At 47.9% G+C, this 26422-nt stretch overlaps 1 protein-coding gene and 1 pseudogene across 3 annotated transcripts in view; both read right to left on the reverse strand.

Moving 5' to 3' along the window:
* Positions 1-609: 609 nt before the first annotated feature.
* Positions 610-26422, reverse strand: part of LOC147453413 (uncharacterized) — a 127367-nt gene continuing 101554 nt past the window's right edge. For 2 of the 3 annotated variants that reach the window (XM_086515598.1, XM_086515597.1), the window contains 3 exons: positions 1794-2214; positions 1377-1550; positions 610-1189 (listed from right to left, as the gene is read on the reverse strand). In XM_086515598.1, the coding sequence (XP_086371724.1) occupies positions 863-1189; positions 1377-1550; positions 1794-2214 (922 nt within the window). In that variant the 3' untranslated portion in view covers positions 610-862. Of the gene's footprint in view, positions 1190-1376; positions 1551-1793; positions 2215-12557; positions 12878-26422 lie in introns of those variants that run through there. The other variant, XR_015188535.1, reaches the window with a different exon arrangement.
* On the reverse strand, positions 15420-17457 carry LOC147453414 (uncharacterized; annotated as a pseudogene).

Here is a 26422-nt window from a genome sequence, read left to right on the forward strand (position 1 = left end):
TGTGTGAATAGCATGGCGGCGGAAGAGTTGCGCTCCCCTCCACCTGGAAGTTGATGGGAGGCTCCCTTTCTTCCACCCTTCCAGTCTGAACCGGGGCCCAAAGTAAGTGGACCTACTATGCTGAAGTGGCATGCAACACGTTGTACCTACTGTCAGAAGGTGCCAGATTCTGCGTGCTAAGTTGTCCAAAGCTCAGAAGCTGAAGAAAATTCCGCATGCTGAGTTGTCAAGCTCTGAGCTCATTCTGGCTGCTGAGATGTTCGACTTTGATTGGATGCAGCCCCAGCCATATTCTGGCTGCTGAGGTGTCTCTCATCCAATGACTCTATGCCTTCATTCTGATTAGGAATGGCGGAGGGCTGAGATTTGCAGCCCCCTGACCCTCGACCTGCACCCTACGACCTGAATAGCAAATAGCAGCTGCAACACACTACGACCGGAATTAGCAGTTCTTGCATGGAGCCTGGAGGTATATCCCCACTTGATAGCCACCTCAAGAATGCGTAGCAAGTATGGCACTACCCCGAGACAAACCTAAAACCCTAGGGCAAGACCTTAGTAATAAACACACAATTCACATGCATGCCTACTCGAGGTGATCAAATGAGATTAATAAACCATTCGTTGTTTCTCCTGTGAGAACACGTGACCCATTTCTACACCAAGTTTGTCATTACATACACTGCTCTTTTCCGTTGCAAGTCTTCTGGTGGTGTAATCTTTATTGACATTGGATACTACAAATCATTTCTTCAAGTTGCAAAGCGAGGAGAGGGATGGGGGATAAGAGCTCTGTCTCAACTAGGGATAAGTTGAAAAGAGGGTGGAGAGAGAGAGAGAGTTTCTGCCCAGTGAATGCAATTCATCTTGTCAACCTTTTTCCTTTGGCCTGTTTCTTAGGTGGTGGTGGTTCAACCGGAGATAATGCCAGTGAAGGTGGAATATCACAAACACCCTGGCCTTCCAAGAGCAGAGTACAACCCTGTCCTTGAAGAACCCGGATACTTATGCTCTGCTTGTAGAGCACAGCTTCATGTGGAGAGAATGTTACATTTATAACCTGCTCGCTGACATCACTTCCATTTGCCGCTCTCAGAATCCCTTCCTGAATATCAACTTTGAATGCAGAATCGAGATGATCATTGTTGGATGCACTCTGTTGTTCATTCGTTGAAGATGCCTCCGCAGCCTGTTAATTGTCGTGGGTTGGTTAGTCATTACATGATTGTTCATCATTTTGCAGACAAGCTTTTACACGAAGTTTCCCTTAATCCTCAAGCAGGGTGCATGCACTAAGCTCATTTTGATCGCTTCTCTTCAAAACTTGGATGGGAACTGATAAGAGCAGAAATGGTAATGAAAACAACAGAACTTACAGCAGCAGCTTCCTCTTGAACCTGGACTAGAGACCAATGGGCATCAGCTTTGCTTATGTTCCGTATTCTAAATGGGAGCGTTTGCAATGAGGATTTGAGTACTGCTCCGAACCAAATGGAGTCACTGAAGGTCTCAACCTTTGGGAAAATCAGCATGCCTGTCATCGGAATTTTCTGTATGGCAAAAACTTTCCCTGTTATGATTTGAAACTGATTTCCGTCTGTATTTAGGATTCAACAAAGCAACAAAGAGTGGCAACCCTGAAGGATGCATGCAAGACAGGATACAGAATTTGGATCTAAGAAGCTAGTTTAAGATTAGTTCATAGTGACTTAGTTTTTAGGGATTAGGGAGACTTAGTTTAGGGTTTTAGAGTGAAGGAAATTATAGTAAAATAGAGAGGGGAGGTGAAGTACCTGCTCAAACTTCTTGAGGATGATTAGCGTAAGATCACTGTCAAACCTTTGATCATTGCACTTGATAAGTGTTTCTTCGCTTGGTAGAAATTCAGTAGACAAATGAATTGAGCCTTTTGGAGGTAACAAGATGTCGCGAAGAGACTCAAAATTTTCATGTGTTGCATTTGAACTCTTAGAACTGCTGCAGTCATCTGAGCTCGAGCCACATTTTCCATAAACAGTTGCACTGTTGGGAGTTCTACCGTCAAATGCACTCTTAGAAATGTTGACATAGAAGGGTGGCTCTACCACAACACTAAATTGAAGGTCGCAGTCATAGTCGTTGACAAAGGTGGCAATGCACTTGCTTGAGCCATGCGATGCAGAATCACTACCTAACTGCAAGAATTCCAAGTGTTCTTCATATATTGTTGTCAACCTGTTAATGTAAAGCATCACTTCAGTTCTTTTTTGGGTCACCTAGAATTTAGCCTTCTTCTGTTTTTATGAATGTAACCAATTATTTTCGTTCAATGATTTCAGATATCCTGGAGGGTTACAACAAGTTGATCAAAGATGAAAGGGGGTGCTGCAGAGCAAGCAACCAGCATGGTGATTATCAACCAATATTAGAGGTAATGTCATATTTGATATAAATTGTCACTGGAGCCTAATACCAGAGGCTCTTCTCTAACAATTACTGCCTTGTGTATCAAAAGGGCACTGTGTTTACACATTTGGTGAAGGACATTTTGCATATATCTATTCATATTTTGGTGGTTTTAGTGGAGGACTCTTGCTTGGTATGCCAGTTGGTGGGGTATAGGATGTTAGGTAGATAGCAAAAGGACTACCTCCAGGTTGCTTTTGTTGATACACCTATTCCTAGGATTGTGATTGTCTCTCCACTAGGGAGAGGTTGCTGCATCATGCATAATAATAATTAAATACTACGACATCCCCACTAACATCATTAGTGTTCACTACTGGTGTAGAACTAGTAACCAATGTATCATCCCGCCCCGCCCCCGCCCCCCCCCCCCCCCCCCCCTCTCTCTCTCTCCACATAGGCATGGGGCCAGCGCAGTGGACTATGTCATGGCACGACCGAGCGTGCATTCACGATTTCACACTAGGACACAGACCAGTGGGTGTAGCAGTGGATCATGCTCTTTTGACACTTTTAGTCTCCTTTCAGTATAGGACAGCCCAGGTGTCAGGAAGGAGGACACATACCCGCTATACATTTACACGAGAGACTGACCGTGTCTATACAGAGAAGATCTATGGTTGTCTATGTACATCAGCCAGGCCAGGACTTTATGTGGAGGAGCTCACCACTTTACTAACTGAGACATTGCGTGATGCAGCAGCAGAGGCATACCCACACATTCAGCTTGATCAGAGACGCTGGCCTGAGAGCATGCAGAATAGTTGGTATGACGAGGAATGTAGAGAGACAAGAGGACAGCTTCAGAGGGATTTTCTCCTAGGGCTCATCGATCACAAACAGTCTAGGATAGCCTTTTGGTGCCTTGTGCGACGAAAGAAACGAGCGTTCCTAGCTCAGATGGAGCGAGACTTATACCAGTTGTTCTTGAGCAGAGAATAGGAGAGGCATGGTGTCACGTGCACATTGCACTTGAGCCGCATGGACAAACTTCTACTACAGTCTAGCATCAGTCCTAGTTTAGCATAGGACCTAGCCTGACACTTCGTGAGTCTCTAGCAGGACGTGCATGTTTAGGCAGGTCGTAGTTGCTTTAGCGGAGATAATGTGTCGTGCTCTCAACAGTGGGTGCTCCTCAGTGCAATGTGCATGAGATCTCACTCCAGCAGAGCGAAAACGCAGGAAACAATGAATAACAGAGCAAACAACACCAGGACTCAACAGTGGAACTTGAACAGCATGGACATCGACTAACTCAAAGACACGAGTACAGACTTTGGCACGAAAGCACACTCAGCTCCAGCCCAGAACTCATGGGTACAATGGGGTGTCGAGGCTCAACTGTGCAGGCACAGGACAAGCAGTTAGTTGCAGTTGGGCTGGAGTTCACATTGGACGGACTCTCTTCTGGGCAGTGACACGTGGCAAGTGATATGGATGGTGGTCTAGTGGACATTGTGGCCAGAGCACCACCACCTCAATTTGGAGATAGGCTTAGCTGGATTGGGATATTGCTGGCCGTTGGTGGCTCTTTAGTGATACATATGTGTGGTTGGTTCCAGTTGTCGGGGATTCTAGGATCATCATCTACTTTTCGTGTGGTCAGTAATCTGGAGTCTGTTATCTTGAGTTCATGCACAACACGTCTTCACGTCTTCCTTGCACAGCTGAGCCTCGACACCCCCATTTCTATGATCATTATCTACTTTTCGTGTGGTCAGTAGTCTGGAGTCTATTATCTTGAGTTCACGCACAGCACGTCTTCACGTCTTCCCTGCACAGCCGAGCCTCGACACCCCCATTGTATCCATGAGTTCTCGGCTGGAGCGGAGTGTGCTGCCATGCCAGAGTTTGTGTTGGCTTCTTTGAGTTAATCGATGTTCATACTGTTCAGGTTTTACGACGGATGTCTTGCTATTGTTGTCTGTTCTTCATTGTCTTCTGTGTTTTCATTCTGTGGAGTGAGATCTCACGCACACTGCACTGAGTAGCACCCACCATAGAGAGCACGACACATTATCTCCACTACAGGTGCTCTCATTTTTGGCACGCCCGGTGGGACCTCAACTGAAATCTCACTCCGTGTAGAGAGCAGAGTCAAGTTGAGGAGCTGCTGGGTTTCAGCTCTCTATCTGTCTTGCTCTATTGAGATCAGCTCTCTATCTATCTTGCTCTGTTGGGTACGACTGGGTTGGCTTAGTCTAGTAGAGTTTCACCTCGACTTGCTTAGTTCTAGACTTGCTGGTCTAGTCTCTCGTCCTGGTCTAGTAGTCTCTCAGCCTGGTCTAGTCCTTTCTCGTCCAGGTTTGGACCACTCTAGTCTCTCGGCCTGGTCTAGTCCTTTCTCGTCCAGGTCTAGCCAAGTGGTCCAGTTACTCGCCTTGGTCCAGTCTCTCTCGTTCAGGTCCAGCCAAGTGGTCCAATCACTCGCCTTGGTCTAGCGGCGATTGGACCAGTTTTCAGAGTGTTACAAAGTCTTCGTGCCCAAAGCTTGGGTGGGCTTTTGGTTACTGCATGACACATACAAGGCAGTCAAAAGAGCGTCAAAGCCCACTACTAAGTCCTCTGAAGTACTACCACAGGAAGCGTCAACCCTTCGTGCCAAGTAGAAGTCCACCAGTCCCATTACCCCTACCTTCCCTTGCAGCTACCTCCATTCCCTCAACCAATCCTACACCTCCCCAGTCACCCCCATCAATAAAGTTCTCATCCCCTGTGTTACAGCAAGCTCCAGTGCAACAAGCTCTTGCAGAGACAGCCATGGAGGAGCTCACAGGCGTCCTGGCTAAGGTGAACATCAAGTTCCCGACTTTCAAAGGTCTCTCTACAGAGGATGCCGATGACCATGCCCAAAAGTTTGTCTCTCTCTGTAGAGGTCGTAGCCTCAACCACGAAGACGCCTACTTAGTACTATTCCCATCTACCTTGGATGGCTTAGCCGATAAATGGTATAGTCAGTTTACTGAGAACCATTTTGCGACTTGGGTTACATTAAGACGGGAGTTCTGTGAAGCCTTCAGACCAGGGGACTTCCAAGAAAAAGTTCTGGATGAGCTGGCCAACCTAATGCTCCAGCCCAATGAAACTTTTGCAGAACTCGTGACGAGAACAAAGTCTCTGGTCGCTAAGCTTCCCCAGCAACTGGCTGAATTTATGGTGAAGAAATGGGTAGAGAAGGCTCTTTATAAGCCCCTTGTCACACATGGCCGACGGCCATGACTGAGCTGGCAGCCCATGCTCCCTCATCCCCTCATAGCTTCTACACCTCCACCTCCAACTCCATGCACCAAGAGCAAGGACCACCTCGCCCTTCGACTCGCCCATTGAATCGGCCCATTTTGTGCTATAGATGCGGGGAATATGGACATTACCAAAGCAAATATCCCCTGCCAGAAGTGTCCCCTCCCTGCCTCATTGCTTTGAAGCAAAGGATCACTACAGTAAGGATTGTCCCAAACTTCGTGCATCCTCGGGTTCGAGCCCAAGTCAAAGCCAAAATGAGTTTACCTTTCCCAAGCTCAATTTGATAGCAAGTAGCACCATCCCTCAACCGCCCCCTTCTGCCCATGTGATTACCCCTCAAGACAAGCTGCAATTTGTAAAGGAGCCAGCACGCGTCCTTACGCGGGCCCAGAGGGCCACTCTCGGTCTTAGCATTCCAGCAAGTTCAACTCCCCCACACATTCTCACACCAGTGGATACCCCGCTTTCAGTTGTTGACAAGACATCCCACAATGCCAAGCAAGGATCCAAATCTTTTCTTTCCGATATCGATGACACTTTCTTGGAAGTGGTTGCTGATCTACAACAGATCAAGGCACTAGAGAAACCACAGGTAGAAAAAGATAAGCTTACAGCAGAGACAATCTTGAAGAACACCTTTCAACAAGCGTCCCTCTATGACATGTTGCGGCTAAATGCGAGTTGTAGAAGTGACACCCTTGCAATTATTCACTCACTTTACCCCGAAGTAGGTCCTTGTGACGGGCACCTCCCAATGCAACCATCAGAGTTCTATATGATATCCCATCCCGCTGCTCCCCTCACCGATTATAGAAGCCCTCGTCTCACCGTGTTCGTCTTGGGGCGGCAGTTCTTAGGAATGATAGTGGATGGTGGATCTGGCATCAACCTGATGCCCGAGTTCACTATGTTCGCTTTAGGTCTACAGCCTACCCGCCCTGCTCCCTTCACAGTTACATTGGCCGACCAGAGGACAGTCTACCCAGTGGGCATAGTGGACAAGGTGCCTCTGTAGGTACAAGACTTCACAATTAACTTGGATTTGGTTGTTGTTCGTCTTTCCCAGGTTGAGGGCGGATTTCCTTTGCTCATTGGTAGACCATGGTTGCGCCACACTAAAGCGCTTCATGATTGGGGAAACGACGCAATGTGGATACATACTCTTGGCTCCCCTATGCAACCCATTCGCCTAGAAGGAGACATGGATCCTGTAGTGCAGCAAAGTTCTTTGTCAATGGAAACCAACCCTGAACAAGAACAGCCTACTCCACTTGACAGGTCATACGAAGATCTACTGGAGTGGTTGGACGCTACCAAGTCTATGCCTTGTTATGGGGTCTCTAAACAATCTCTGCCTAAAGGGACATTCTCCAACATTTCTATTGTCACTGAACCCAGTAAGCCACTTTAGTCAGCAGCAAGTGTCGAGGATCTACAAGCGTTCACATACACCTCAACCTCGGCATCATATGTGTCGGACTGTTCGAACCAACTTAAGTTCTTTGTGCCTGGTGTACTACCCTTCACCAAACCTCTTCAAGGCGGCTTACAACAAAAATATGTCAATTTAAAAGTAGATGACACACCAACTCCTGATGTCTCTCTACTCCTAGACGCGGCAACTTCTTTTCCTACAGTGCAATTTTCAGCAGCGCCCTATCCAGACCCTATAAATGGAGCAAACTTCGGTGTTTCAAACTTCACTGTTTCTGATACCCACCCGGCTCGGCTAGGCCAAATGCAGCGCAAACGATCATCCTTGCTGTAACAAACTGTTGACGTGTCAAAGCCCTGAAGAATGGAGCCAACTTACAGATGCTGGCCGAGGGGCCTAAACCCTAAGAAGAACAAGTCACAGAAGAAGAAGTCCTACCAATTTATGGGGGCCCCGTGCGATGGGGCCCCAACTGACATAAAGAATTAAAATAAAGCAGGACTCACACACATACAAGAAATCGCGAAGCTGGCTGATGACGTGGCAGATTTTCGAAAATCACGCTGGCTGATGACGTGGCACGTTGTACGGATTTCTGCGTTTTGCGTTGACTGTTGACGTGGCAGCTGTACGAAATTCTGGATTTTACGCTGGCAGCTTTTGAGCATTGCTTTTAGACCGGATGCTTTTGAGTTTTGAAGGCTTTTCACTGTAACTGCTTTTCAGGCCAAGGGCCTTTAAATATGAGGCTAGGGCTCGTTTGCTTCCTGGAGAAGGTGCAGAGTCTGGAGTACCAGCTTGTATTGTGTTGATGCAATATAAAGAAATACCGAAAGGGGCGCCAAGGTTTGGGGCCAATACTCTCTGGGGTGGAATTCCACCGCTCCGTGGCGCGTGTTGTCTCTCTCTTTCAGTTCAATTGTTATTGAAGTGCTAAAAGTCTGTTCAGTCTATTCTTTTCTATTGGCATGTGGTGCCCGTCTTGTGACAGTGGTATTAGAGCATCAGGCATCTGCAGACCGGTCCTACATAAGAGGAGACAGAGCTATTGGAATTTTATTTGAGGTATCTTCGGCTTCCAACTCCAGACTTATTAGCCACTCCCACCCTTACTTCATCGCGCATCGGGCGTGCTCTCGTTTTCACCGCTCATGTCATACAGGGCATAAGCCATTAAGATCATTTGCAAGAGAAGGATCGAGATTTGCTTCGAGCTGTTGTTTTTCTCAGAGACAGTACCATGAAGATGTTGATAGCTACCAAGCAGCATACTCCAAGTACTTGCCAAGCTTTCAAGAAAAATTTTGTCCGAAGTTATATGGTTTCTGACATCTTCCTTCGGAGTGTAACTTCTGGCAGAGTGGGGTATCCCGAAATGCTTGCCATGGAAACCCTAGCAGATTATAACTTGAAATTTCTCGACATCTCTCAGTACATGTCTGTTCACGAGCAAATAACCTTGGAGATCCAATGCGATTGCTATCTTGGGACTACCATCGCCACCGACGAAAACCCTGTTTGTCCAAGAGCTGATGGACCATGCTGTGCTCGGCTACGACCTTGTGGAATGAACATAACCCTAATTTTTGGTGCAGGTTTCAGGATGGAAAGTCAGTCGACTTTTCGAGCTCGATTGATGTCGAGATTGCTTTTTAAGTTTGAAATCTGTTTGAGAACTTGTTTGGTGATCCTGTTTGAAATGGATGGTATCTGTTTTGAACCTGTTTCGGTGCCGATTTGAAATGTTTGACTCTGGTTTTAATACTGGTTTCATTGATTGGTGATTTTACTCCCGGGTGGAGTAGTGAGAAATGTTGTTTTTCTATTGTTCGAACCTCCGAACGACGCAGACAGGATGTCTGGGGAGTGTTTGGTTGTATGCTTGTAAAATAATTGTTGTTGTGACTCCCGGCCCGGACCTGGATGGTTATGCGGGAGGAGTATTAAGAAGTCTGAGCAGTGGTTACTCTCAGCACCTCCAAACGACACAAGCTATGGTCTGGGGAGCATTTGGTTGTAAAACGCCTCTATATCTCCCGGCCCGGACCTTTTTAGGTTATGCAGGAGGAGTGATGAGGGAGTCGTTGAATATCTCCCGGCCCGGACCTTGTTAGGTTATGCGGGAGGAGTGTTCATCGGCGGCTTTATGCTTCTATGTCTTGTAACATGCATATGTGAGCATTTGTGTTGCATTGTGATGTGCCAACCATTGAATATTCCTAATTGGATGAGATTGCCTGGGTATGTAATCTTAGTGCATCAAGACACCCATGGAAGATCAGTACGGTCTGGGTGTGATGGCTAATTTTACTATGCCGGAATATCAAGAGTCCCGATCTGGACGAAAGGAGAAGCTAACTCCTTGATCAAAAGAGCCGAAAGGAAAAGCTAACTCCTTAACAAAAAGAGCAAATTGATTGTACCTCGGAATGTCCCTCGGAATTTTTTTTGAGCTAACTTGAATTGTTTTGCAGATATGCTGTAATCGCGGACGATTACTCTCTTTCAAGAAGGGGAGATGTAACAAACTGCTGACGTGTCAAAGCCCTGAAGAATGGAGCCAACTTACAGATGCTGGCCGAGGGGCCTAAACCCTAAGAAGAACAAGTAACAGAAGAAGAAGTCCTACCAACTTATGGGGACCCCGTCGGATGGGGCCCCAAGTGACATAAAGAATTAAAATAAAGCAGGACTCTCACACACACAAGAAATCGCGAAGCTGGCTGATGATGTAGCAGATTTCTGAAAATCACGTTGGCTGACGTGGCATGCTGTACGGATTTCCGCGTTTTGCGTTGACTACTGACGTGGTAGCTATACGGAATTCCGGATTTTACGCTGGCAGCTTTTGAGCATTGCTTTTAGACCAGATGCTTTTGAGTTTTGAAGGCTTTTCACTGTAACTGCTTTTCAGGCCAAGGGCCTTTAAATATGAGGCTAGGGCTCATTCTTTGGCATGCTTCCTGGAGAAGATGCAGAGTCTAGAGTACCGGCTTGTACTGTGTTGATGCAATATAAAGAAATACCGAAAGGGGCGCCAAGGTTTGGGGCCAATACTATCTGGGGTGGAATTCCGCCGCTCCGTGTCGCGTGTCATCTCTCTCTTTCAGTTCAGTTGTTATTGAAGTGCTAAAAGTCTGTTCAGTCTGTTCTTTTCTATTGGCACGTGGTGCCCGTCTTGTTGGGTACATCAACCGTATTTACCACCTTCGCCCCCTAGCTCCCTGGAGCCTCTCTACTTGTTCCTCATTCCCTCCCCTCACTCTCCCCTACCCACCCTCCATCCCCCTCTCGCCCCTACTCAGACCACCTAGACCCTACCCAACCCACCTCGCCCCTATGGACCCCCTACTCGCCCCTACCCTCCCCCTCACTCTCACTCGCCCCTCTCCACCTTTCCCTCGCCCCTACCCACCCCCTCACTCCCTCCTCATCCCTTTCATCTCTCCCCTCGCCCCTCACCACCCTCCCTTTCCCTCTCGCCCCTACTCACACCCTCACTCCCTCCTCGCCCCTATCCACCCCCTCCTCACCCCTCTCCACCCCCTTGTCATCAACCATATTTACCACCTTTCGCCCCCTACCTCCCTCCCCTCTCTACTTTGATCCTCACTCCCTCCCCTCACTCGCCCCTACCCACCCTCCATCCCCCTCTCGCCCCTACTCAGCCCACCTAGACCCTACCCACCACCTCTCGCCCCTAACCAACCCACCTCGCCGCTACCCTCCCCCTCAGTCTCATTCGCCCCTACCCACCCCCTACTCGCCCCTACCCTCCCCCTCACTCTCACTCACCCCTCTCCACCTTTTCCTCGCCCCTACCCACTCCCTCCTCACCCCTATCCACCCTCCCCTCGCCCCTCACCACCGTCCCTCCCCCTCTCGCCCCTACTCACCCCCTCACTCCCTCCTCGCCCCTATCCACCCCCCCCTCACCCCTCTCCAACCCCTTTTCCCCACCCATCCAACCACCAACCCACCCACCCCTAACCCTTCAAAGTTCCCTTTCCCCCCGACTCCTATACTTAGCTAGCCTCCCCCATAGGCTTTCTGCTCTCACTCCTATACCCTAACCCTAATTGCCTACTTTATTTGCCTTTTCCTTGTGTGTGCTAAAGCCTCTTTGCATCTTTTGGCTGCATTTACAATGACTTTGGTGTCTTTCGGGGATTTGGTTGCAAACCGGCGCCTTCTGCTCCATTTTGGAGAGCTGCTCGTTCTTCATATTTCTTGTTACCTCCTTACCAGGACTATTAAAGCCTCCTCTAGGAACTCAATGTTCTCTCAGTTTCAGTATTCTCTCTCACGGAGACGTTGAATGGTCTTGTGGCGGGCAACCTGTAGCAGGGCTACAGTGTCACTGGCACAGGACAAGCAGTTAGTTGCAATTGGGCTGGAGTTCACACTAGACGGACTCTCTCTTGGGCAGTGACATGTGGCAAGTGATACAGATGGTGGTCTAGTGGACACTGTGGCCAGAGCACCATCACCTCAATTTGGAGATAGGCTTAGCTGGATTGGGATATTTGTTGGCCGTTGGTGGCTCCTTAGTGATACATATGTGTGGTTGGTTCGAGTTGTCGGGGATTCTATGATCATCATCTACTTTTCGTGTGGTCAGTAGTCTGGAGTGTATTATCTTGAGTTCACACACAGCACGTCTTCACGTCTTCCTTGCACAGCTGAGCCTCGACACCCCCATTGTATCCATGAGTTCTGGGCTGCAGCGGAGTGTGCTGCCATGCCAGAGTCTGTGTTGGTTTCTTTGAGTTAGTCAATGTTCATACTGTTCAGGTTTCACGACTGATGTCTTGCTATAGTTGTCTGTTCTTCATTGGCTTCTGTGTTTTCATTCTGTGGAGTTAGATCTCACGCACACTGCACTGAGAAGCACCCACTATAGAGAGCACGACACATTATCTCCACTACTCTCTCTCTCTCTCTCTCTCTCTCTCTCTCTCTCTCACAGTATTATTTTCTCTTCTCTCTCTAGTCAATTGCACATCTCTCACATGAAGCAAAAGCAACTCTCTCATGCAGTAAAAGGAACCTTGAGTACGCATTGAGCATTCACCAGCAATCACTTCCCCTACACATTACACCTGCAGATGTTTCCACTTCTTTGGTAGCTATATTGCCTGTATCTCTAGAACCCTGTTAGGCTTGCTTCATGTAGTTTAGATAGACATCGTTTTCTTCTTGCTGTTCTCGTGACGTAGTATGAAATTTTTTTCCACCTCGGTGGTATTTTTTTACCTTGATTGTCTCACACAGCTCAGGAGAATGCTGGCACCACGATTTACCACATGGGAGACAAAAGAGACCTAAAATTTTTAAATCCATGTGCGGCTGGGTTCGAGCATGGAGCTAAATTGAGCATGGCCTCTCAAGTGTGACAGATAGCATGAGGGAGAGAGAGATTAAGCACACGTACCAAGCAGTCGTACCAAGGGGAGGCTGGCATATAGCGCAATGGCAAGCAGAAATGAAGACCCCTCTTCTTGAAGGCTGCCTTTCCACTTCCACAGTTGTTTTGCAGGCAAGCCGACAGCAAAGTTACAGGTGTTTCATCAGAGGTGAGTCAGTTCTTCATTATGTATTCTAATGGATTATCAATTAGGATCAAACTTTCTACAAATACACTCAGTTTCATTTGCAGCTCAGTGGTTACAGTTGAGGCATGATGTTGGGTATGCAAAGTGATTGGAGAGACCCGACTTCTAGAATTCTTCAAAGCTTCGTTACTCACACCACCTATAAGACCAAACCGGTACAGTCTTGATGAATCTGATACAATGTCAGGGTACAAAATAAAATGAAATGAAATAACATAAAGACGAAATGGCTATTGTCATGAATCTAAGTAGCTTGGAGCTATGTAGCACTATAAAGTGTGTAACAATGAAACAATGGGTAGTACAATCTCAATCTATGAACATCAATGTCTGAGGATATCCGGCATCAAGCGTTGTCCGAGGATGTACTGCATCCGTTGCTGCAGAATATCGACGATGTCCACCATGGTAAGTACTCGTACTGGGCGTCTCACATTTAGAGCTAAAGTAATCCATATCCTCTATTGTAGTCTCCGTCAATGTTGTGAGGTGCCCCTTAGTAGCGAGCGTCTGGATCTCCCTAGCTCGCTGCTCAGTAGCCCAATCGATCAACGTACCTTTGGTGTGGGTGATATTTGGGCTGTACTGAGTGGTCTGCCCCTCTGTTTGCTGCAGAATATCGACGATGTCCACCATGGTAAGTACTCGTACTGGGCGTCTCACATTTAGAGCTAAAGTAATCCATATCCTCTATTGTAGTCTCCGTCAATGTTTGTGAGGTGCCCCTTAGTAGCGAGCGTCTGGATCTCCCTAGCTCGCTGCTCAGTAGCCCAATCGATCAACGTACCTTTGGTGTGGGTGATATTTGGGCTGTACTGAGTGGTCTGCCCCTCTGTTTGCTGCAGAATATCGACGATGTCCACCATGGTAAGTACTCGTACTGGGCGTCTCACATTTAGAGCTAAAGTAGTCCATAGCTCGCTGCTCAGTAGCCCAATCGATCAACGTACCTTTGGTGTGGGTGATATTTGGGCTGTACTGAGTGGTCTGCACTGAGTGGTCTGCCCCTCTGTCTGCCCAATAGGTGGTCTAAAAAAATCTGTTGCAGTCTCCGTTGATGCTTTGATGTACCCCTTAGTAGCGGGCGTCTGGATCTCCCTAGCTCAGTAGCCCTATGGATCAACGGACCTTTGGAGTGGGTGATATTTGGGCTCTACTGAGTGGTCCACCCCTCTGTCTGCCCAGTAGGTGGTTTAAAAACATCTGTAATCTGCCTCTGAAGCTGTCTCTCTGTTGGTCTTCGCAACAGGCTCGCTCTATGTCTACGTGATCTTAGATAGTGGTCCAAAACCCTCTTTGAAGAGAAAATGAAGAAATGAAATGATATATTAATGTCTTTAAAAGGCCAAAATGACCTAACCGTTACAAAATGGTGAATTTAATACCATGTTTGGGTACAAAAAAAGAGATGCTTAAATGAATCTAGGAGTGCTACTAGCTGGAACTGTGTGGGGTTGGGTGATCACTGATACAATGGGTGCCCAATACAAAAGGGTGATATAATAGGTAATGAGTCTATCCTCATCCGTACTCTAGATGTCGAGATAGTATGGCTCGAATCCTCTGTTGCAGTCTCCGCTGATGCTATGAAGCTCCTCTCCTTAGTCGTGGGTGTCTCGATCTCCCTAGCTTCAATGCTCGATCAATGAGAGTATCGCGGGTGTGAGTACGAGCTGAGGCTCCTCTCCTTAGTCGTGGGTGTCTCGATCTCCCTAGCTTCAATGTTCGATCAATGAGAGTATCGCGGGTGTGAGTACGAGCTGAGCTTTGCAGTGGTGGCTTCTCCTCTATCTGTCTAGTGTCTAGTGTGAAGAAATTCGTAATCTGTCTCTGGGATTCTCTCTCTTCAGATCTCCTCAGTAAATTGTCTGTGTGTCTGTGTAACTCAAGTAGATACAGTCCAAGGCATCTCTAGTCTTGATAGCTCATGACTCTGGAGAAGGGTCAGAAGCCATCTCTGAATAGACAATGCAAGCAACCTTGTATCTCATAGTACACTGAGCACTGACATATATAATGCATCTCCCTCTCTGGCTCTGTATGGCATAGGCAACATATCCTGCTGGCTGCTGGTATCCCTCTGAATCTACCAATCTCAATCTCAAGTTGGTGGGAAGATGTCCGTATCTGACCAATGGCACATCGTAACCCATCAGATAGATGTGTATCCATATAGCTGGGTCAAATCACATCGTAACCCATGAGATAGATGTCCGTATCTGACCAATGGCACATCGTAACACATGAGACAAATGTGTATCCATATAGCTGGGTCGAATCGCAAACCCATCCCCTGTGTGTGTGTGTGTGTGTGGCAGTCTTCCACAAACGATTTTGGCTTTTTGGCATTCTCCCAAATTCCCTCCAGCAATTTGCAATTTTCTTCGCATGGGTCAGATTTTGGTCGCTATGGTCCTTGTGGCACCACCGCAATCTCCGCATGTTTCACCGGCATGATGCAAATCCTTTTCCATCGTTCAAGTTTTCGTTAAGGAAATCCTTACATTTTGCCTTTGACATTGGGGACATAACCCTGGAAATCTTGCAGCTTTTCTATGTTTGCTTTTAGCGCTTTTGTATGGCAGAGCACTTCAGTGTTCTTCCCTTTGTATATGATCTTGTTGGTGGGTTTTCCTCGCCTTGAGGTTTCCCACAGGTAAATTAATCAAATCAGATTTACAAAAAAAAAAAAGTGTGTGTGTGTGTGTGTGTGTGTGGAGAGAGAGAGAGAGAGAGAGAGAGAGAGAGAGAGAGAGAGATTTTACGTCTATTAGAAGGCCAAAATCGGTCTATGAGACAAATCAATGTACATGGGTGTGTCTTCCGTCAATTGGAAAGACAAAAGTGCTGAAAACAACTGACTGATAAAGTTGATACAAATCTCCATGATGAGAGTGAGTGTGTGGAGCGCTATCGCTATGGTAGCCTATATGCAAGAGGGTAATACAAGCATGATATGCATCTAGGTGACTAACTAAACTAGCTTCATCCTGTGCTAATGGGTGGGTGTAAGATGTGGTACATGGGTGGAGCTGGAGCTAGGGCTGCTCGGATGGCTGCAGTGGGGTCGGTCATCATTTGGGCTCGTCTCTCCTCAGTGGCTCGGTGATCACGGGTCTGAATCTCCGCAATCTAGTGTCAATGAAGTCTGGGGGCCCGACAGCCTGTAGCGCGGGGTCGTCTCCTAGCTTTGGAGGTCTCAGCCTGCTGAAGAGTCACCCCTCTGCGTGTGTCGGGTGGTGGGGGGCTGGTAGATGTCGTGAGACAAAGAAGTCAGTGAGGTGGGTCTGTCTCCCTCTTGTCTGAGCTGTCGTGGGCTCAAGTAAGGCCTCTCTGTGGCTCTATATCTCTAGTAAGAATCGCCCCAGGTGACGCTGCAGCTGCTGATATCTGGAGTCCATGATCTCTCGAAGGGTAGGCTGTCCTGTGAATAAACCCTCATATCTGCCTCTGTTGTCATCATATGCTCTGCATCTGCATACAAAGTGCTCCTCATCCTCTAGCTCTACTCTGCATATCCGCTCCTCTCTAGGGGTGTTTGATGCTCTGCCAGTCTAAATCTCTAGGCGATGTGAGGAAACCCTCCGCTAGCCAATAGCTACTCTGGAGCTGTGAGGCATGTAAGTATCCATGTATCGTGGTCGTTGAATGAACCCGTCTGCTAGTATGTCCAGGAACTGATCTCGGTAATGTGAACGTCTAGATGCCAGGTCGGGTGTGAGCTATGTCCGACTGGTGTAGAGCTGCCAAAGATCCTGTCTGAGCACAGTGTTCCTCTCACTACGTGAGAGGCGGATGTGGGGTGAATCTGCGTCATACTGAAAGGGTGGTAGTCTATCCATGTCTAGGCCCTGTCTGTCAAACCATGCTCTAACGTGAGTGTACCAAGCTCTGTCATACCCTGTCTCTAAGGTCTGTATAGCTGCCTCAAATGCTCTGCGTGTGAGTCTGTCTGCTGGGAGCTCTCTCATCCTCTGAATGAAGGAGATAGTCTGGAACAGTGCCTCTACTATCATGGGAGGTGCCGCTAGCTCTGCTCTGATGATGTCATGTGGAAGTGTCGGCTTCCCGCGAAATAATCGCGAGATCATACGTACCTGGGGCCTCTTGACCGCATTCCACTGGGTGTCTATGAGGCCTGGGGCCCAAACTGTCGCTGCATACATCATAGCTGGTGTGACTAATGTGTCAAATAGCCACCCCTTCGTACGGGGCTCCTGAAAGTGTGCCTGGTGACATCGCCGCTCTAACATGGCCAGCGCTGCGTACCCCCGTGTCGGTCTATCTGTAGCTGCCTGTCTCATGGAGAAAAGACCAGGCAAACTCGTGAATGTGACTCCAAGGTGAATACTGCTGTAGCTCTCACCATGGGAGAGGTGTGGAAGATCATGACCATGGTCTTGCCAAGGTTTAATGTCAAACCCCTGTGTGTATAGAACTCATCCAAGGCAGCCAAGTGGTGCTGTAATCCCTCCAGTGACTCTGAAATCAATACAATGTCATCAGCATATAGTAAAATGTGTACAGGTGTACCTGCGAGGTCTGACCCCTCTCCTCCAGCTCGTAGAATGTAGTCCTGAATCTCGTCGATGTAGAGTCCAAATAGAGTGGGCAGCCTTGCTTAACACCAATGGTGCTAGCAACAGCCTCAGACAAACCTCCTGAACAACGTACCCTCCCAGTCACCTGCTCATAGAGTGCATAGATGGCCCAAATCATATCCGATGGTATCCCCAAGCTCTGGAGGCGTCGGAAGAGCCTCTCTCATGGCACCGTATCAAAAGCTTTGCGGAAATTCACAAAGCAACAATATAATCTCTTCTTCCGCACCTTTGCCCCATCAATGAGGCAACGCAAAATGAAGATGTGATCAATCGTGGAGAAAGCCCGTCGAAAACCTGCCTGGCCGCGTGCTCATAGACCCTCAATCTCTGCATATGAACTGAGCTCCGCCTCAAGTACTGCCCCGTATAGCTTGGCCATGGTGTGGCCAATCATGATGGTCCTGTAGTTCCCTGGGTCCAGGGTGTTACCAGATTTGTGGAGAGGCACAATAGTGTGCCTGGTCCACTCCTCTGGGAAGCCCTCCCCTACAGCCCGGTTGAAAACATGTGCAATCAAAGGGGCTATAGTGGAAGCTGTGTATATCAGATGCTCACTCTGCAATCCTGTATGGTCGGCTGAGCGGCCATGCTGTAGTCGGTCTATGGCCCTTTGTACCATCCCTGTTGTGAAGAAAGCGGAGCTAGTAGGGCGAGGCTCGGGTGGCGGTGGGATGGGAGGCTGCCCAGGTACCTCGTACAATCTCTCAACATAATCATGCCATGTCTGTGGATCTCCAATAGGAGTGGTCGGTCGTGGCTCTCGTAGAGTACGCCATGCTACAGCACTATCCATGCTCATGAATAGGCGGTATAGCTCAAGCTCCTGTGCCTCCTCAAAGGCTCGCCGCTTCCGACGTGTGAGGGTCTTCATCTGTCTCCTGGCCTCTCCCTCCGTGATCTCTCCAAGTGCTCGTTGAGCTCATAGTCGACGATAGAGATCCCTGCACTCATCATCATACCAGCGGTTCTGTGGCATAGTCCCGGGGGGGGGGACCAGAGTGGGGTGTGTGTGGAAATGAGCTGATGGCTGATGTTTGAAGAACGGATGTGATGTGTGAGGTGAGTAAGGGTAGTGGGGTGTCAGGGTGAAGCAAAAGAAGATCTTTCTCGACGTGGACCGAGTATATGGGAGCTAGCTCGTGTATGAAGTGGATGGTGGTGTGTGGGGTGCGTGTGGCGGGTGTATGTGTGGGGGTGTCTCCCTTGAGGGTGCAGCAGGCTACAGTGTTCACTTTCACAGGACACAGTTAGTACAGTTGGTCTAGGCTGGTTCACACTGGACGGACCCTCTGGGCTGGGAGTGACACGTGGCAGGTACCGACGGTGGTCTAGTGGACATCGTGGCCAGGTCACCACATGGCTGACCTTTATGAGCCGTTGGTGGTGGTACATATGAGTAGTAGCGGTTGGTCATCGAGGGTATCTTCTTCACCTTTGGTCCAGCATCGTCGTCGGAGGAGTGAGTCTACACACAGAGCATTGATTCACCATCCCTGCACATCTAAGCCTCGACACCCCCATTGTACCTGTGAGTCCTGGGCTGGAGCTGAGTGTGCTGCCACGCCAGAGTCTGTATCAATTCTTTGAGATAGTCGAGTCATATGTTCTGGTCTACTGTTGTGCCTTTGTGAGCTCTGTTGATGTCTATTGTTTCCTTTCTTTTCAGTCTGTTTGAGTGAGATTGTCACGCACATTGCACTGAGGACCACCCACTGTAGAGAGCACGACACATTATCCGCGCTACAGGTGCTCTCATTTTGGCGATCACGGTGGGACCTCAACTGAAATCTCACTCTGTGAGGTGCAAATCTTGAAGCTAGTTGGTTCTATCTAGCTTCGCCTATTTTGCCTAGCTTCGCCGACCTTGCCTTGAACTGTCTCCTCTCGCTTGGTTCAACTGCTCTTGTCCTCTCTCGCCCTAGTCATCTCTCGCCCTGGTCCAACCTGTCCTCGTCCCTGGTCTAGACCTCCTCGACCCTGGTCTAGTCCTCCTCGTCCCTGGTCCAGCCTGGTCTAGTCACTTGCCTGGTCTAGTAGAGTCTAGACCAGTCTTCAGCCAGTTCAAGGTTTTCTTGCCCAAGGTTGGTTTGGTGGTCGCTGCATGACCCATACAAGGTGCGTGCAGCATATACTGAGAGAGAGAGAGAGAGAGAGAGAGAGAGAGAGAGAGAGAGAGAGAGAGAGAGAGAGAGAGAGAGAAATGAAATGAAATGTTATATTAACGCCTTCAGAAGGTCAGAATGACCCATGAGACTAGAAAGTTACAATGTGGTGGATCTGATACAAAGTCAGAGTAACAAAAATGACAAAATAAAATGACATAATAAAATGCTATGGAATCTGAAACAGCTAGGTGTGATCTAAGCAGATAGGTGGATAGCTAAATCACAGATCACAAAAGATCCAGCATCGGTCGCTGGCGGATCTCATCAATCTCCTCCATGGTCAATAGCCTGACCGAGCGTCGTGCATGTTGGGCCAAAGTGATCCGAATACTCTGATCCAACCTCCGTCGATGCTGTGTAGTCCTCCGCAGTCGTGGGCGTCTGGATCTCCCTAGCTCGGTCAATCAGTGTGCCTCCAGTGTGAGGCGGTGAGCTCTCTTGTGGTAGTAGCTCCTCCGGGTGTCCAATGTCTGCTCTAAAGAAGTCTGTGATCCGTCTCTGAGACTGGCTGCCCTCTCCTCTCATCAGGCTCTCTCTGTGTCTGCGCAACTCGAGCAAAAACAGACCCAAGCATCTCTGATCCTCGTACCGCATGACTCTGGAGAGTGGTCTGAAGCCCTCTCTGAACAAGCAGTGGAAGCGGCCGCGTATCTCGTAGTAGACGGGGCAGTGGCATGTGTAATGCAACTCTGTCTCAGGCTGCAGGTCACATAGGAGGCATGTCCTGGCCTCTGTTGGTACTCTGCTATATCTCTCAGTCTCGATCCGCAGCTGGTGTGAAGATGTGCATATCTAGCCAATAGCACATCGTATCCCATGAGACAAGTGGGTGTCCATGTATCTAGGTCTCGTCACAAAACCGTCCTCCGTAAGCTGGAGACATAGTTACCCGGAACGCGGAACGGGAACGGTGACGGGATCCCCGCGGAACGGGGGAACAGCTAGGGATTCGGAACGGGAACGGCGCGGAACGGGAGGTATAAAAAACACCCAAATAGTGCATTTTTTAGCTTCTTGTGTTTAAATACAAGGAGTATTAGAGTGCTTTGACTCTAATACTCACAAAAAACTCGTTTTGAAGACCATTCAATCTTGCTATGACTAGATGATGTGAGAGAGAGAGAGAGAGAGAGAGGGAGAGACTGGAGAGAGTGAGAGGGAGAGGGAGAGATTTGAGAGAGTGGGAGGGAGAGGAAGAGAGCTTGAAGGCTTAAAGCCTTGAGCCTTGAGAGAGTGAGTATTGAGAGGGAGAGATCTTGAGAGTGTGAGAGGGAGAGAGCTTGAGCCTTGAGGATTAGCTTGTGGAGAGAAAGGGGGAGGGGGGTGCATTTTATGAGTCCTTGAGGCCTTGCACACTTCAAAAAGAAGCCCAAACATTTACTTCAATTTTTTCAATTTTTGCCAAATTTGTTTGTAGCCGTTGGCCGTTCCAAGGGCATTCCGAAACGTTTTGGGGGCGTTCGGAACGTTCCGGAACGGCCGTTCCGGTTTGCACTGGCCACCCGAAACGTCAAACGTTTCGAGACGTTTCGGAACGTTCGGGAAGGGAACTGCCCCCCCGGAATGTCACCAGCGTGTAACTACTATCTGTCCTTTTTGTTGATTTCTTTCTTATTATCTATTTACTTTCACTTTTTGGAAACACCCCTCGGGAAATCTAACTGCCCTGCATTGCATAGCTAGTGTGGAACTGTTCAGAGGGAGTCCAGGCCTGAGGGCAAGAGAGCACTAAGGTTGGACAAGGACTATGGTTAGCCAAGTGGGGTCATTGACTAGCCAAAGTGGAATCCTTTGCTACAGAGGCTACATTTCAGTTCTGGATGTGGCCGCAGTGTACAAAGAGGGTCGGATGACCTAGAAAGATACAACGGTAGTATCTCCTAAATTCTAGGGAACTGCTATTTTGGGACCTGAAAATGTGTTGACGTCATTACCTACGGAATGACAAGGGGAACATTTTCTTACTCTGCCGTGAAGTCAACTGGGCAACCGGTTGGGATATTTTTAGACGGCAACCCCGAAACGGGAAAATGCTTATAAATGTGCCAAGTGGCACCTTCTGGTGCACTTGCCTCATGCAACAAGAAGTGGCGCTGAATTTTAAGCTGGGAGAGCCTCATTTTCAGTTTTGTCACAGGTTAAGAGCTATGGAGTGCTTGCTTTCCCTCTTATGCACAGTGCGGTGCCAGGAGTGATGCCCTGCACGCTACGCACTGCCCTCTCTCTCCCCTTTGGCAGTATGTTATGCCCCTCTAGTGGGCTCTTCATTTGACCAATGTACAGTTGTGTGGGTTCATGTGCGATTGCCGAGGCAAGAGCCTCTTGCACAGGTACTGGATTAGCTAGCGGCTACTCCCCCCCGCAGGTACAGGTGAATTCGGAGAGGTTTCACGCCAGAAATCTCGTCCGATTCAAAGGGCAAGTAGCCCTACAGGTGCGGGAGCTCGAGGACTTGCTACGGATGCGACCGGCATGCGAAACGGAGCCCGAAACAGTAAATTACAGCCTGCTGTGTATTTTTGCAGGTTTAGGGTTTTGGCCCTAAACGGACCCTAATACCCCCAGGAGGTTCGGGGACGCAAGGGGACCGCTGTACGGGTGATCTGGCGCATTTTCAGGGCTGAAAACAGAGAATTCAGCGTGCTGCAGATTCTCGCCAGGTTTTGCAAAGTGCCCGTATGCGTCGGGAAAGTCATTTAATGCGTGGGAATACTGACCGTGAAGGGTTCTAGTACTGTCATGCTGCCGAAATTGGGCGGGAACAGTGGAAATTCAGCCGAGTTTGTGCGGGGCAGCTTGTAGGGAACCTCAGCGTTTATTCCCTCTTTTGAACAATAAAGAAATACCGAAAGGGGCGCCTAAGTTAGGGGCCAATCTGGTGTCTGTCTACTCATACAGGTGCAATCTAGCAGCCTATATCCCTTTCCCCTTTGTGGTGTCTTGAAAGTCCAGGTAAAATAGACGACTAATAATGGGTGAAAGCTAAATCAAGGTTTGAAGTAAAGTCTACCGCCCTTTTTGGATTGAACAGGCCGGTTTGATGGTTCCATCGACGGGATTAAATCACTTTTTCCCATAGAAGTGAGCCTTGGTCAGTTTTGGGCTTGAAGACACAGGGGATCATAGACCAGACACAGGGAATTGCAATTATGGCTGACAGACCAGATGATGTGACTGAAGAGGTTTCCTCTTCACAGGGTCAACAGACACATGAAGTGGGTGAGTCCTCAAGACCACCACAGACAGATGACGATATATTCAGGACCCAGTTGGCTACTGCTGTGGCTATGTTCACACAAGTAATGCAGAACCCGAGGTTTTTAGCCTTTCTGCAACCTCCTGTTCCGTCTCAGCAAGTTGGGTCACTGGATCATATTCAAAAGCCTGTTAAGGCTCGAGCACAGGTGATTCATACCGCACAGTCAATGGAAACACCTGTACACTTGACGGAGAACATGCAGTCTCCACAACCTATGTCTAAGGTGCAAGAACAGGTGGCTGAGATGCCAGTATTTCAAGCTCTACCAGTTCAGCCAACCACTTTTCAGCAGCCTATAGTTGGTTCTAATGGGCAGGGAAGCAACCTACAGGCTATGCAACAGGTCTTCCCACCACCTTCAGTACACCCTGACTATTTTGGAGGTGGATCGGTATTCCAGAGCATGGCTGGTCATGCACCTGGAAATCAGTTTTACACGCCAGGAACAGTGTTTGGGGGTGCTCAAACGATGATGCCTAACCCCATGTACAGTGTCATGGGTATGCAACCAGGGTTTCAGAGCACTCAGGGCCAATTCGGGATGCCACAGGCAAATTTTGGTATGGCTGGAATTACAAATCAGCAACCAAATATGGCATTTCCAGGTCAAGTTAATAGCGGCCAAGGAACACAGATGAACCCTAATAGTGTTCCCATGTTTCAGTCACTTCCATATGACAATTTAACGCCGCTGGAGAGGCCAACTCCGTACAAAGAAGGTGGAAAATGTGTGACATTCACGACCTTTACAGGGTATGATGACAGGAAGAAGGCTCTCTCATTCCTCCAGTAACTTGACAAGGCCTATGCAGGGGGAAACTTTACAGAGACTTCAAAGGCAGCCACTTTCTTGACAGGGAATGCGGGACAATGGTGGACAACTTTATTGCTTCAAGGGCAAGCTCCGTCCACATGGATTTACTTCAAGCAGATTTTTGCAGCAGCATGGTTAACTGATGACTTTGAAGTAGATGTCATGACAGAATGGCACCAGCTAAATGCTGCCACTTGCAGAAATCTGGATGATTACAATTGGAAGTTTTGGAAAGCTCTACTTCCAGTAACTTCCTATAGGTTTGTGCCATTGACAGAACAGATTGAAAAATACTGTTGTGGCCTACCCAAAGGATTGAGAAAGTACTGTACGAAGACAAAAGTCACTACTTTGACGCAGCTCATCGAGGTAGCAAACACTGGCAATGGTTTGCTCAAGGGAGAAGATTGTGAATTTAACACTGGCGTCAAGGCAGGATCAGGCAAGAAAAATTCAGCCAAGAAGCACGTTCCCAATGAGGCTCCTAAAGGGACTCAGGAGTCAGCAAACGTAGGGAAAGATAAAGCTACGACTGAATCAGAAAAGGGACCAGCGAAGAAATGGAAAAGACGTTTTCCTCGCAAGTCAGAAGAGCAAAAGAAGGTCCTGAGGACAGAAAACAAATGCTTTATATGTGAGCAACCTGGCCACATTGCTTACAACTGTCCTACAAAGAAAAGGCCAGCTAATTCTGATGACAAGGAAGACAAGAAAGGAAAGAAGCCCATGGCTGGTCTAGTGCTAGATATGGTGGGCGACAAGCCAAATTCAGATGCAAGTGAGCTTTGCAGAGCATGGGGAAAGGTCAGGGATCAAACAGTGCTTATCTTCTTTGATCCAGGTGCCAAAGCCAACTTCATTTCCCCAAAATTGGCTTCAAAGTTGGGAATCAGACCTGAAGAGATGGGGTATACAGCAGAGGCAGGTTTGGCATGTCCTGGCCATATAGAGGCTGTGACACCCATCATTGGAAAGTTACGTCTACATATCCAGTCCTATGTAGATGCTGAAGAATTTTACATCATGCCACTGGATGGATGTGATGTGTTGTTAGGTATTCCTTGGTTGTTTCGTGTACAGGGAATCATGGATGCCTACGACAAAAAGATCACTGTACAGAGCAGGGGAAAGACTCATATTCTGGATGTAAAGCTTAAAGGGGAGTCTATTCCTACTGTATCAGCTTCTGCTATTACTTCTGTAATGAAAAAGCATCTTTCTGCGTACTTGGTTTTTGCACGTGAAGTGTCAGATTGTGATGAATCAAATTTATCTGTGCTAGATAAAGAAAGGTCAATGTTTTTACAACAGTATAGTGACTGTTTTTCCGATTCATTACCGTCTCAATTACCGCCAGAGAGACCCGAGGACCATGCGATAGATTTGGTGCCAGGCAGTAGCCCACCAAATAAGCCTCCGTACAGGGTTAGTGCGGCTCAGCAGAAAGAGATAATGGGCCAAGTACAGGAGCTGTTAGAAAAGGGGCTGATTCAGCCCAGTTCATCTCCATTCTGTTCTCCAGTGTTGTTGGTGCAGAAAAAGGATGGCTCATGGCGTATGTGCATCGACTACCGTGCACTGAACAAGAATACCATCAAGAATAGGTTCCCTATACCTAGAATTGATGATATTATGGACAAATTAGAAGGAGCAGCTATGTTTAGCAGGATAGATCTAAAGAGTGGGTACCATCAGATCCGCATTAGATCAGAGGATGTGCACAAGACTGCTTTTAGAACGACGTTTGGCCTTTACGAATTTTTAGTGATGCCCTTTGGTCTCACAAATGCTCCTGCTACGTTCAATAGGATGATGGACAGAATTTTCCGTCCACACCAGCAGTTTGTTGGTACATTCTTTGATGACATGATAGTCTACTCAAAGAATGAAGAGGAGCATAGGCATCACTTGGCCATTGTGTTCAAAGAGCTACGCAGTCATAGGTTGCTCATCAATGCAAAGAAAAGTGAGTTTTTTCTGGAAGAGATTCACTTTCTGGGAGACATTGTCTCAAAGGATGGTGTCAGAATCGATCCTGCAAAAGTTGAAGCGATCAAGTCATGGCCAAATTTGAAGACGGTGCATGATGTCCGAAGCTTTTTGGGACTATGCTCCTATTACAGAAGGTTTATCCGAAATTTCGCTGAGATTGCTTCACCTTTACATGCTCTTCAAAAGAAGGCAGTCACTTTTAGATGGACACAAAGAGATTTCAGCTTTTAATCTCTTAAAGGAAAAGATGACTTCAGATCCAGTCATTGTGTTGCCAGATCTTAGGAAGTCATTTGTGGTCCAGTGCGACGCCTGTGGTAGTAGCATTGGTGCAGTGCTAATACAAGATGGCAGGGTAGTAGCTTATGAGAGCAGAATTTTGCAAGGGCCAGAGATGACCATGCAGGTCTATGAGAAAGAGTTACTGGCTGTGATTCATGCGCTCTTAAGTTGGAAACACTGCCTGCTAGGTGCAGATTTCGTTGTCCAAACGGACCATCAGACCTTGCGATACTTCTTGACACAGACAAAGTTATATGAGAAGCATATGCGATGGGCAAATATCTTGTCCATGTTCCACTTTCAGATTGTGCATGTGGAAGGCAAGAAGAACGTTGTGGCTGATGCCTTGTCAAGGAAGCCACAAATTTCAGCTGTGTCGATTCCTTATCATCATGAACTTGATGATATGAGAGAACAGTATGCAAATAATGAAGATTTTGCAAGGGTCTTCGAGCAACTAATGGATGGACAACGTCATGAACACTATCTTCTTAAAGACGGGTTCATGATGATGCATGGCAGATTGTCACAAAGCCATTGCGACGCAAAGTTATGGAAGAGAGTCATG

The sequence above is a fragment of the Adiantum capillus-veneris genome, chromosome 7 (genome assembly GCF_014529385.1).
Source record: "Adiantum capillus-veneris isolate H3 chromosome 7, ASM1452938v2, whole genome shotgun sequence".
Lineage (NCBI taxonomy): Eukaryota > Viridiplantae > Streptophyta > Polypodiopsida > Polypodiales > Pteridaceae > Adiantum > Adiantum capillus-veneris.